Source organism: Stegodyphus dumicola, chromosome 4 (assembly GCF_044657685.1).
Source record: "Stegodyphus dumicola isolate Sdum_Otavi_A_Nest chromosome 4, ASM4465768v1".
Classification (NCBI taxonomy): domain Eukaryota; kingdom Metazoa; phylum Arthropoda; class Arachnida; order Araneae; family Eresidae; genus Stegodyphus; species Stegodyphus dumicola.
In genome coordinates this window covers 105,981,057-105,995,085 of record NC_140771.1, presented here as the reverse complement: position 1 = coordinate 105,995,085, position 14,029 = coordinate 105,981,057, and the positions used below count along the sequence as shown (strand labels likewise).

The window sequence follows — 14,029 nt, the reverse complement described above, 5'->3', positions numbered from 1 at the left end:
AAAACTGAACGTACGTTACACTGAAATTACTTTGTCTAGAAAGTAAGCCGCTTGGATAGAAACAGATGTGGGGTTTCATTTTTAGAAGACATGAGATCACTTTCTGTAAAGTAATGTTATAAAATTTTGAATTTGAAATAATCGTACTTCGTTTTTAGTAGCGCAAAATGATAAAGATTTAATGAGAATATAGCAAAGCATCTTTTTAGAAACGCTGTTATAATTTTGCTATTTTATTTTTTTATGCTAGGTCAAGGAAAAAGGCAGGCTGCTAAATACGGTAACAGCACATTGCTCTGTTTCATATATAGCGAATCCGCTCTGAAATGAGGCACGAAGCAGTAAAGTAGCTGAACACCAGTAGCTCGGCCCGACTGGCTGCGCTTTCGTGGTTTTACCCTGTGTAACGTGCATAGGAGTCAATTCCCCTTAGAAAGTCTTCCACGAAGGCATCCTTTTCCTTAGGCAGATAGATCGTACCGGTGTTTATGTTATCAACAGTACTGGTTATTTTCAAAAATGATCATCCTAGAAAAATGATTGCCAAAAAGTATTCACTTCGCTTATTTATACGTTATGCATGAATATACTCTTTTTAGTCAATCTAACATATATAAATTACTAATGCTTAAAACAAATTCAATTTTCAATATTCTGTTTCCTATTTGTTCCTGTTCAATGAAACAAATTCATTCACAGCAAATCCAAATGCGTCGCTACAGGAAGATGATAAACCAGCTCAGTACGTAATTACAGTTGCATCCGGAAAAGAGTACATATACATATAAATATATAATATATATATATATATACGATATACAATATATATATATAAATATTATCGTTTTTTAGGATGTATCTATAATATGTATCATTTTACTTTAGTAAAATATAATATTCAATTTTGTAATTTAGGAATTTCTTCCCCCTTATCATGTATTATCAGCTTGTACTTTACCCCTTCAATTATCAGCTGTATTTTATAAACCTGAAACATAGAAACGCAATTTGATTTTATGCATTTCAGTATCAAGTGAAATCTTGAAACTGATTGTTCATTATAACACTTTATGTAGTTTTCATTCAAAGCGGATCTCAGATAATGTGCCGTGTACTAGAAAAATTTGATAATGATTTATCCACTTTTGAAATAAAAAAATAATAGTTAGGAGTGTTATACGATTTTATAATACAAGTAAAAAATATATATAAAGCTTTGGAAAGTGCTAACACATATTTATGGAATATTATGGATGGATAAGTAAATGGAATATTATGTGCATGCTATTTATGTATACACATATCATCAAGTATAAATTCATTTATATATAATTTTTATGTCGCGATGAAATTACCGAAATGCTTAAAAATCTAGTTATTTTTAAAAACTGTTTTCTTCCGCAGAATAACGGCAAATTATGAAACATTACGCAACATTGAAAAGCGTGATGAACAAATTTTGCGAAAAGAAATAGCGACTGCTGCACGTATCTCATAGATATCTTTCATTCAACACAAAAGTGAAAAAGTTCTATTCCTGTTCAAAACATACCCTGCAGTCTGAGTCACAGACGGAAGAAATGACAGCAGGTCCTTTTGTTCAACTGAGGGGATGTGTTTAAGTGTTTTATGGCTTACTCACTTTCCCGCCAAACGAGTACAAAGAAAGGGAAGCGTCGTTGCCATAGTAACCGGGCTGTAGGTAGTCTTACAGATTTGAGTCTTTAGCGCTCAACGTTCGTAGCACCATCTGTTATTAAAAATCGACATGAGAAAGGGGTATTAAACGCTCTTAATTCTCTCTTCTATAAACAGACATAATTTCTTGTTCAGCTACAAAGTTCCTCTGTTCAAATCCTGTAATTGCTGTGTCGAGAATACCCACTAACTTGTCAATCGAAATTTTTTTGTTTTCAATAATCTCTCTGGCACTTTCTTCACTATCGGAAGCGCACATTTGTAAACGCTTTACTGGCTGTTTGTGCATGCGTAAGTTTGTGGCTTTGAGGTCCGGATAATGGACGTCCGTATTACGGACTTTGTACTGTAGTAGTTACAGCTTGTAGAGGTTGAGTCTAATCGTATGCTTTTAAAGAAGACCAAACCCTATATAAGAAAGTAGGATAGCAGTTGATGTGATTTGGAAAAATGCAATATGAATTCTTTCTTTTTGAACAAGTGTGTACATGCACAATTATAACCTCAATAACACACGAGCAATAAGATTTAATAAAATGTAAAATAAACAGCAAGATGTAAAAAATGTCAAATACATGAACAGTAAGATTTAATAAAATATCCAGTTTTGTTCTTTGATCAGCAACAATTGCTGTAAAATTATTCTTTTCATCAATAAAATGAAAGTGTAGAACTAATTTTAAATGTTATCTTACCAAAGTTTGCTAAGTTGTTCTGATTATATACCATGCCAACAAAAGTCCCCGTATAGCCTTTATTGTCACAGCTATTGATCACAGACATATACTTTCAATGAAAATGTTTTAAATTAAACAAATAATCATGTTCTGTCATTTTAAAGTTTAAATAATCAGTTTTGTAAAAATTACAAAATAAATTTTTTGCATAGTCCCCTGGTTATTACTGTTGTATTTTCATAAAGTTTTACTTATTCAAAAAATAAAACACAAAAAATTTTATTTCAGTCCAGCAAAAATTGACAGACTTATTTAATTCTAAATTCTAAGTTTATGTTCTGTAATTGTACTCAAATTGAAAAATGAAATTTACGTTATTAGAAATAAAATATCTTTTATGGAGGGAGAGAGTTTCTGATGTTAAACTGAATGATGACCTTTACTGTTGCAGGCACAAAAAATATTGATAGTGTAATTTTTTTCAAACAGATCCTATTCGCTATCTCATAACACTGGTGTTCTGAAATAGTGGTAAACTTCAGTATTGGCATATGGCTAACTCGTTGTGGGATTATTAGATTATGATTCTAAAATAATGAATCTTCATGACAATAATGACAGATTTATAGCATTAGAATATGTATAAATTACCTCTAAGAAAATTCTTTCAGAATACTAATTGTAACAAAATTATAAATTTAAAGTGTTACGCTCTAGTAAACAACAGATCATTTAATTACTTTTAAGACAGTGGATAAGGTGAATCGAGTTTGAATTATTGTATTTTTTAACCAATACCTTGAGGTAAGCTGAAAGTTGACATAAAAAAATACGAAATTTTGAAAATAAACACGTCGGTCAATTTAGTTCTACCTTTTTCTCAAATGAGTATAAAATTTTACTAAATATAACTGTAGGAAACAGAGGACCATAAAAGTTAAGGTTTTGATATTTTTATAAAATGTATTTTTTGAACTTAAAATGATATAACATGAATTTTTGCAATTATTAAAGACATTTTTATTGTTAGAAATACGTGTGTGTGACTAACATTTGTTAAAATAAAGGCCTTATAAGGACCTAATGTGTATTAAGAATTAGCAGATAAAATTGTAAATGTTGAAAAAGCTTTTCTTGTTTTAAAATGCTTCATTAATTAGCTTTATTAAAAACAAAAATGAAGATTTGAAATAGAAGACAGTCTTTTGAAAAAGATTAGTTTTTTTAATTAATGAATACGTTTAACTGAATTTAAAGTGTTTCAAGAAATGTAGAATCAGTTAATGTTTTCTTTATTGATTAGTTACGAGTAAATATATCAATCAGTTCATATGTCTAGCCATACTGTTTTCAGTTATCTTTTACATGGTTTACTGTTCTGGCAAGTTCTTGCCTTCAACAAAACATGAAATAATATATTTTTATTAACAGACATACATATAAAATTTGTTTAAAATTCATTACAACATACTGTCTGTCCATAAAACAAGATCCCACTGGTAGAAACATATCAAGAATATTCGTTTATAATTTTGTTATTGAAAGGCATTAATGAGAGGTTTCCTTTTATAAGCAAAGAAATTATGTATTTGTACAATTAAGTTAAGCCTATTTTGCAAATGGATTACAGTCAAAAGTCGTTAATTCGGACACCCATAATCCGGACCTCAAAGCTACAAACTTTCTGCGCAAAGACCTTTACGGCTGTGAATACGCGTGTGTGCGTGCGCAAAATACGTTTACGAATGCGCGTTTAATGTGGACAATATAAGCTAAGCTAAAGTTATCTAATTCAGTTAATGTTGCAGATTGCGTTGTTCCTTAATCTTCGAATTGGATTCGGCTTATTATTTTTTGCAGACTAATAGAGCAATTTTATAAAAGTAAGCTTGAACTTTCGATTATGTCAAATAGAATTTCTGCTATATATTTACTAATATGTAAAGGATCTACAAAGCAAAAGTATGTTTCGAAGTCCATTAAACAAAAAGTGGAATTACTGCAAAAAATGGATAAAGGCATATCCTTTGTTTATCTAAACTTTAACGTTTGTTTATCTTTAACGCTGCGGCGGGCACGCAAATGAATTGGAAGTGGATCTGTCAGCACCATCCTTATCTTCAGGGCAGATGTTTTTATTTTATTTGGCTTATAATTCCTTACTAAATGTAGTATTTCATCTCGATGTACTCCGTCTTTGATATGATTTAAATCAAACTCCTCGTCATTATAGTTCGCTTCCGATAACGAAGAAAGTGACAGAGGTTATTGAAAACGAAAAAATTTCGCTTGACAAATTAGTCGTTATTCTCGACACAGCAATTATAGGACTTGAACAGTGGAACTTTGTAACTGAACATGAAATTATGTCTTTTTATAGAATTAAAGAGAATGTATTATCACATAAAAAACGAAGCAACTTACATTCAAAGAAATGTTTAATAAAGTAAACAAATAAATATTAAGCTTTTTTTTTTTTTTTTTTTTTTTTTTTTTTTGTAAATTTTGATACCCTTTAGATCATAATTTTTCTTTATTTCGTAAATTATGGTTTCATATTTTTAATTTTATAATTTCTGCATGCCATCTTACCAGATTTAAACTGATAATCTATAATCCGGAATCGCCGAAGTCCCGACGAGTCCAGATTAACGACTTTTGACTGTATATATTTCCACTCAAAAGTAAATGTGATAGCTCTCATATGGTTCCTAATTGTAGTCAGCAACAGATTCTTAGTAGCAATGTTAAATTAGCAGAAATTATAGTAATTCATAGCTCTACAAGTGGTTCTGTATTCTAAGCTAATTTATACCATATGGAAGAAAGGCTTTTTTTTTTTAGAAATGGGAAGTCTCTAAAGTATAACTAAAGCATTCTCTGCGAAAAAAATGAAACATTATTAGTTTTTAGAATATATTGTTGACTCTGTTTGTAATGACCCTTAGGGAGAGCTGACTAAGAATATGCCATATCTGTTAATCATTGTATGGAATGTGCTGTTCATGAGTAGGCAATAAAATACTAGTTGTCATCATTTTATTAACAATAGTATTTAGTAAATGGCAATAAAATACTTGTCAGGATGTGTGGCAACTTGCCTACTACAACTCAACGCTGCCAGTCTTTTAACCCATAGCAACAAAAGACAAAATAATATTCATTCTATTCTATTGTTATGATTTATTAACGAACTGTCTCAATTATTGTACTACGATAATAAAAATTGTATCACCACAATTGGTGACTCGTATTTATTACGAATAGCAACCTTCAATGTTGCATGAATATGGAGATTAAATATCAAAATTCTGAGCAACAGTAAGTTATCCAGTGTGATGAGATGCCAGTAAGGCATTTCACCTCTGATTCCAAGCATTGTGCTGCATTCCGGTGAGTCAACATATTTCTGTCATAATTTTAGCGGATATATGTATCGTCTGCTGCATTTGAACCGCCAATTTCTATGATTTCAAGTACCAAGAAACTGTGTCACTATATACATATTGATTATTTTTCTATACATATTATTTATTATTGTACATATTCTATACATATTAGTATTGTGCATATTCTATACATATTAGTATTGCACATATTCTATACACATTATTATTGTGCATATTCTATACATATTATTATTGTGCATATTCTATACATTATTGTGCGTATTTGATTGATCTAAAATGGTTGACAATGATGCTGCTTCACAGTTGGCGCGAGTGGTATAAGCCACCACCTTTTTGTCGCCGAGACCCATCTTTATGGTTCATTCAATTGGATGCGCAGTTTAAATTGAGTCACATTAATGCCGATGAAATTCAATTTTATACAGTGATCGCCGCGTTAGAATCAGAGGTACTGCAATCAGCTCATGAAATAATTTTGAATCTACCGGCGACTGGCAAATACAAATCTTTAAAAAAAAAATTAATTTCTGTTTATGAAGATCCGAGACAGTTAAAATCGAGCAGCTGTTGCACGATTTACAGTTGGATGATATGAGGCCTTCTCAGTTGCTGTCTAAATTGTCAGACACACCACCAGCCATCTTAAAAATTTTAATTTGCCCTCGTCTCGCTTCAATTACGTGCACCTCAACTTGGCCGGGCCATTGCCGCCGTTTAATGGATATTCCTATATTCTTACTTGCATTGATCGATTTACTTGCTGGCCCGAAGCCATTCCTTTGGTAGATATTTCAGCTGATATGATGGCAAAGGCATTTTACACTTTGGATTTCTTGATTTGAAGTTCCGAAACAGATTTCTACTGACCAGGGGCGTCAGTTCGAATTCCCAACTCTTCACGTCACTAACTAAGTATTTGGGCATTTACAAAATGAGAACCAGCCCTTACCATCCAAGTTCCAATGGAATTGTCGAGGGATTTCGTCGCTCTTTAAAACAATCAATCCGATGCCACACTGCATTACAGTGGACTGATGTGTTACCTACTGTACTTCTAGGTCTTCGATCACTGTTAAAAGAGGATCTGAATGCCTATTCTGCCGAACTGGTATATGGTACTAATCTCCGTTTGCCTGGGGATTTCATATATTCAGTCAATCCATCTACCTGCAACGTAGATCCTGTTACATTTGTGCATCAGCTTAGAAACTGTATGTCAAAATTGCGACCAGTTCCTGCCAGCGCTCATTGCAAACAAACTGTGTTCGGGCATAAAGAACTTAGAAACTCATCTCATGTTTTTCTTAGATGTGATGCTTTAAAGCCTTCTCTCGCACCACAGTATTCGGGGCCCCATCAAGTGCTAGCTCGAAATGAAAAAAACATTTAAAATTTTGGTCAATGAAAAAGAAATTGTCGTTAGTATCGACTGTCTTAAGCCAGCATTAATCTGGAAACCAGAAGCCACTGGAGCGAATGCATCTTCACCATCGCAAATTCCATCTCAAGATCCACATCTATCTCCAATGTGCACCCACATCTATCTTCAGTGCAAGCTTTTGCAAGCCTTCGACAGAAACCACGACTTCCGACTTATCAAATGCTACGATAAGAACATGCTCAGGTCATCAAGTTTGCATCAATCCAAAGTATTTGTAGGGTATCGTTAGCACTGGAGGGGGAGTACTGTGGCGATTTGCCTACTACAACTCAATGCTGCCAGTCTGGTAACCCATAGCTACAAAAGACAAAATAATATTTATTCAATTGTTATGATTTATTAACGAACTGTCTCGATTACTGTACTACGATAATAAAAATTGCATTACCACTGTATGTTATTTTATTAAATATTTTAATTACTGAAGTACTAAATTATAGTAGTTTATGTGTGTGGATGAAATTTAAATAAATTAATCATAAAAATATTAAATTTGTATTGAATAAAATATTCAAGTATTCAAAGGAGCCATATGTTGGTTCCAAGGTCTAATATTCAACTCAACATGGGGCAAAAGACATCTTTCTAAACCTTCAGTTAGTTTTCAGCAAGGCTAATTATCCAAAAATTAATATTTAATATTCGCAGAATTTAATAATGCAAAAAAAATTGATAAATTTAATACTTAATTATTTATATTAATTATTTTCTTGTTGAAGTTCAGCATCACACCAATAAATGACATCATGTGAAGAATCATTTTTTCTCTTTTTCTGTTGCAAGAAAGTTTATAATATGGAAGTAAATAAGTGGCTGAAAGTAACTGCACTTAAATGTGCAATGTTCGTTGCCTTCAAATAAAGATAGTTATATATTTCCTAACGGAAAGCTTTTGTAAGTAATAAAACAATTACAGCATGATTCTAGTTTATACTGGAAAAAAAAGTTACCAGTCTAATGATAGATTGGTTGAGTCTTTTGTATTAGTCATTATATCAAAGATCATACATGTCTATTATTAGTGCACATAGTGAATGACAAAATGAAAATAGTGCAAATAAAAAGTACTTATGTAGCTTTTGTATTTCGTCTGCAGGAAAGTCAACCATTATACTCATTTGAGCATAACTCAGATTATGTATTTGATGTCAGTTGGTCTCCTGTGAATCCAGCTTTATTTGCCTGTGTTGATGGGCTAGGAAATCTTGATTTATGGAACTTAAATTGTGACTCTGAGGTACAGTAATATTAATAAGGAAACTCCAATTTTGTTATGAATTAATTACAAATATTGCTTGATTATTAAGGAGCATTTCATTATTAGCTTCCTACTGTTGGCATTCAAATTGATGGAAGCCCTGCTCTAAATCGAGTATCCTGGACACATTCAGGGCATCATGTTGCTGTTGGTGACTCTATGGGAAAAATTTGGCTGTATGATGTAGGAGAGGTAATTGTTTATTTTTAGTGTCTACAAAGTAAAAAGCCAGAGTAATAAAATCAATTTTATTTTACATCTGTACATCAAATATTAGCAGCTTGCATGTGCATAAAATTTCTAGAGCAAGGTTTTTGCTTAGAAAATTGTTTGAATCATCATTTGAATTTTCAGTCCGTTTTGTAATGTGAGAAAAATTTTTAAGAGTAAATATTATTATTTAATATAAAGTATTTCAGGAAATTATATAAATTTAGTAAAATCAAAAGTAAATCAATCTTAAAGTTGGTAATAATGATGAAAATTAATATTTTTTTGTGTTGAAAAAATGGGGATAAATATGCAACTAAAATTTTATGCCTTAAATATAAATACTTCAGTTAAAACAACCTGTGTCCTATGAAATTCACATTATCAAGAAAATGCAAATAAGCGGGAATTTTGGATTTTTGAGGGAGATGAGAATTGAGAAAAATAGAGGAACTGCAACAAGAAAGGTTTTTTCTTGATTAGGCTTAACAAAAATAAAATAAAAATATTAGTTTGGATATCTTTTGATTCATTACAGTTTGCTAAATGAGAATTGTATTATCATATTTAAAACATCTGTTCTCTGTTCTTCAGATATCAATAAGCTTAAGCTATGCTTTTTTATTTTTGAGGATATACCAGCTATAATTTCATCACTTAAATGTAGATACATTTTGAGGAGAATTCTGTTTGTTGGTATTTTGAAGAACATTTCGCTCGTCTCATACAGAGTGTTCAAAAAAGATAGCTAAAGGTGTCATATATTTAAATATTGATATTAGGCATGTGTTTTCAGTTGAGGAGTGTGAGTCCTTCAAAATTCATCCTTTTGCTCAGTCTTTAATAAAAATTGGGATGGGACTTGGACATATAACCTTTGTATGCACTTACATCAAGTAATTTACTCCTATCTAGTTACAAATTTTCTGAAAACAAGGTAGAGAATTTTTATGAAAACAGTTTCAACATTGTAGGTAAAAAGTTTCTCTAAATGTACTGTCTATGTTTCCATAGAGGAAAATGTCCGGTACAAAAATATTTGTCATGTTTTAAATAAATAATAAAAAAGTCCCATGCATTTATTGTAAAATTAATTTTATAGGCTGAAATCTTGTGTACAAAGTTAGATTTCATAATTTTTACAAAATTTATTTTCTAAATTTTAAAATGCCATAATATGATTATTTTTCATGTTTGAAGTATTTGTAATTGGAATTGTATCTATAAATGATCTGTGGTTATAAAAATAAAAGCTGTGTAAGTCCTTTTATGGATACATGTATATTCCTCTAAAGTCTCTGAACTTTTGAATAGTATTAAATACAGTCAAAAGCCGTTAATCCGGACTCGTCGGGACTTTGGGCGATTCCGGATTATAGATCATCAGTTTAAATCTGGTAAGATGGCATGCAGAAATTATAAAATTAAAAATATGAAACCGTAATTTATGAAATAAAGAACAATTATGATCTAAAGGGTATCAAAATTTACAAAAAAAAAAAAAAAAAGCTTAATATTTATTTGTTTACTTTATTAAACATTTCTTTCAATGTAAGTTGTTTAAGTCGCTTCGTTTTAAATCATATCAAAGATGGAGTACATCGAGATGAAATACTACATTTAGTAAGGAATTATAAGCCAAATAAAATCAAAACATATGCCCTGAAGATAAGGATAGTGCTGACAGATCAACTTCCAATTCATTGCACGCGCCGCAGCGTTAAAGATAAACAAACGTTAAAGTTTAGATAAACAAAGGATATGCCTTTATCCATTTTTTGCAGCAATTCCACTTTTTGTTTAATGCACTTCAAAACATACTTTCGCTTTGTAGATCCTTTACATATTAGTAAATATATATCAGAAATTCTATTTGACATAACCGAAAGTTCAAGCTTACTTTTATAAAATTGCTCTAACAGTCTGCAAAAAATAATAAGCCGAATCCAATTCGAAGATTAAGGAACAATGCAATCTGCAACATTAACTGAATTAGATAATTTTAGCTTAGCTTATACCGTCCGTTATACATTAAACATGCATTCGTAACCGTATTTTATGCACGCACACACGCATATTCGCAGCCGTAAAGGTCTTACGTCAAGGCGACGCATGCGCAGAAAGTTTTTAGCTTTGAGGTCTGGATTATGGGTGTCCGAATTAACGACTTTTGACTGTATATTAAACTCTTAACTGTTAAGTATCTAAGACATTCTGTAAACTTGCATTATATCTATTTATTTAATTATTTATTTATTTTAAGCAATTAGCCAATCCAAAGGCCGATGAATGGACTCGTTTTGGAGAGACACTGGAGGAATTTGCAAGTAATCAGACATACTTGAATGGGGATGTAACACCTCCACAACCCATGCAATCTCTTTCCCCTTATTTAGGTACTTCTCCAGTGCGTTAAATATTGCTGTCTGTGATACTTAAAACTGAAATGCTTGTGCTTCCATCTGGAATTGCATTTATTAAATTTTGTGATAATTTTTATCAATATGCAGTGAGAGGTCACTGGGTCTGAAACTTAGATGTAGATAGAATATTGCTCGTTTGATATAGAGATCATTAATAAAATTTTTATTAGTTTGGATATGCTTTTGTAAAGAAAAGAAAATTTTCTGTTTTCTATGTATTCCTTCTACAATTATATTACTATATTTTATTGGCAGCTGTTTGGTAAAGATATAAAATTTTTAAAGTATATATGTTGACCGTTTACAAATGGCAGTTTGTGATATCCTGGATATAATCAAAGTGTTATTGTTTCCCTTTTTGTATTATATACAATATTGTTGTAAAAAGTTTTTTTTTAAATAAGATTTTTTTTTCTCACTTCATTTGTTGATATTCTAAAACTTTGAATTTATACAGTAATTTATGCTTTTATCTGTAAGAATTGTATTTAACAGTGTATGTATGCAATCAAATGTTAATAATTTATTGTTGAGACATATATAGAAATAATTTGAAATTTATTTAAATTTTTTAAGCCTGAGAGTATTTTTCTTTCTTTTATTATAAAGAAATATTTTCGTTTCTTATTAGAAATGTTTCTGTTTATTTTCAAATGAATTAATTAGCACAGAAAAAACTTCAGAAAATGACACTTTCTTTACCTATTAATAGATAGTGAATGCTTTATGCTCTGAATTTCTTCATTATCAGTTATAAGGGAAGATATTTGAAATAATGTTTATTTTAAATTTTAATAAATGATAATAAATTTCCCCCTTCTTTGCAATTAACAGAAAATATTTTTCATCTTTATTTACCATTACATTCTTACGTTGCAATTTATTCTTCATATTTGTATCACATATATTGTTTTTATAAAGCAGATTAGTAAGTAACTAATTTTTTCTTAATATTCTGAAGTTTTATTAGTAGAAGTAGTGCATTTTTTTAAAATATGTCTGTGACTTTAAAAGAATACTCAGATGCAAATGGATTATAAAAACAATAAAAAAAAAAGTAAATTCTTGTTTGTTTAATTTAAAAAATATTTTGTTCAAATATGGGAAACTGTATTGTCAGTCATTTAAAAATATGATTGACGATTGCAAATCTGTCTGAACAAAACTATTTTAAGTGCTTAGTTTATGAATATATCTGGTTCTGATGAAAGTTTTCCACCAAAAAACGTTCTTGATAAAGTTAAAAAATAAATAAATAAACATGAAAGCAGTATCTTTAGTACGGATAGTAATCCCCACCCAAATCTATGATTTTTCTGCTAACGTTTTGGTAGTTTTTCAAAGCCTTCAGCCCAAAAACTTGGTGGCCATAAGTCAAAAAACAGAATAATGTTCTTTTGGGCATCTTGTGCAGAATGGAAGATAGCACCAGCAAGATATAGCTGCAGGAGTTAGAAAAGGTAAAAGTCTGAAGGAACGATGTCAAGGCTATATGGTGGGTGTGGCAAAACATCTTATTTGAGTCTGTACAGAGTCCAGCCGGTGAATGCAGACACATGTGCTCTTGCATTATCTTGATGGACCTTTTTGCACTGGAACTCAGCTGTACGTTGTTCCTTAATAGTTTTATACCTTAATATGTGTTGCATACTGTAGTTCAGTTTTTTTTTTAATTCTACATGTAATAAACATCATTTTTGTAATTTTTTTTAATTAGTGATAACTAGTATACATTACAACTACTGAAACACCAGCTTTGCATAAATATGGCATCACATTGGACTGTCAATTTCTTAACAACAATCCAAAGTCAGTTAGTTCCCTACTGTTGAATTTTGTCTTCCATGTATTGTCATAGGGCAGCTTAAGATTTCTTCCTCAAGAAGGAAATTCAGACTTATACTGCTTGTAAAAGGATAATTTAGTGTTCTTTCTGAACCAAAGAATGAATTCTACCATGTGAGCTTACCAGCAGCATTGACTTAATAGTATTTTTTAAACCAATTAATAAACAAATAGGTACTTTTTAAAAGCAGTGGCCTGCATACGCCTGTTTCAAATTGCCAAAGTCCCTCCTTTTTGTATCGGAAAATGCATCATTTACTGTGTTCATCAATTCGGTTAATGTGATCAAAGTATTATGGAACAAATTAGTTTTAAACTGAAGTAAAGTCACCAAATAGGGTCAAAATAGATAACAGGAATTGCCAAATCACAATATATATATATATCGAAGTGATTAAGTCATCAGACAGCTTGGTTTGGATTTTAATCAATCATGTAAAACTGGGCAAAAAACCTGAAACATTCAACCAAATTAGAGATGCTTTTTAGCCTAATTTAAAATTTTACTTTGGCATGTTCTCTCCCAGTTAGGGATGTTAAGTGTTTAAATTAGAGGCATAACATCAGTCAAATATTTTCTGTAAATGCTGTGAACAAACAGTTCATAAACAAACTTTTGCATTTTTCTAATTAAAATCGTGTGAAAACACCTACTTATATGTCTTTAGTTATATTTATATTGCAACAATTAAATTCCACTGTTATTTGGCAGGATATTTTTCTCATCATCTAATGTTATCAAAACAGCTGTGGGCAAATGTGATCACAAATAAAGTGGCATTTTAACAATAACTCCAATAATGGTGACTCGGGAGCAAAGGGTGTCATTTTCAAAAAACATACCATACAGTATCTGAAATGATCACGCAGTTTTGGTTTGTCTTCTGTTCTTGTTCCTTCTCTTTTCGTTTTTGTATTGTCACTTCTTTCAACATGCATCTTATTAGTAAGTACTGTTGATCAGTTCTGGAAGCAAAGCGCTTTCATGTGCAAGAATTCCCATTGTACGCTATGACTTTATGCATTTAAAGTAAAACAAAAGGTATCTAAATAACGACGGAAACTAA

The 14,029-nt window shown here is 31.0% G+C and overlaps 1 protein-coding gene across 3 annotated transcripts in view; it reads left to right on the top strand.

Moving 5' to 3' along the window:
* LOC118179653 (cytoplasmic dynein 1 intermediate chain-like) overlaps positions 1–11,293 on the top strand; it is a 140,030-nt gene extending 128,737 nt beyond the window's left edge. For 2 of the 3 annotated variants that reach the window (XM_085815307.1, XM_085815309.1), the window contains 3 exons: positions 8,323–8,463; positions 8,551–8,676; positions 10,958–11,293. In XM_085815307.1, the coding sequence (XP_085671433.1) occupies positions 8,323–8,463; positions 8,551–8,676; positions 10,958–11,110 (420 nt within the window). In that variant the 3' untranslated portion in view covers positions 11,111–11,293. The remainder of the gene's footprint in view (positions 1–8,322; positions 8,464–8,550; positions 8,677–10,957) is intronic. The other variant, XM_085815310.1, reaches the window with a different exon arrangement.
* Positions 11,294–14,029: the final 2,736 nt, after the last annotated feature.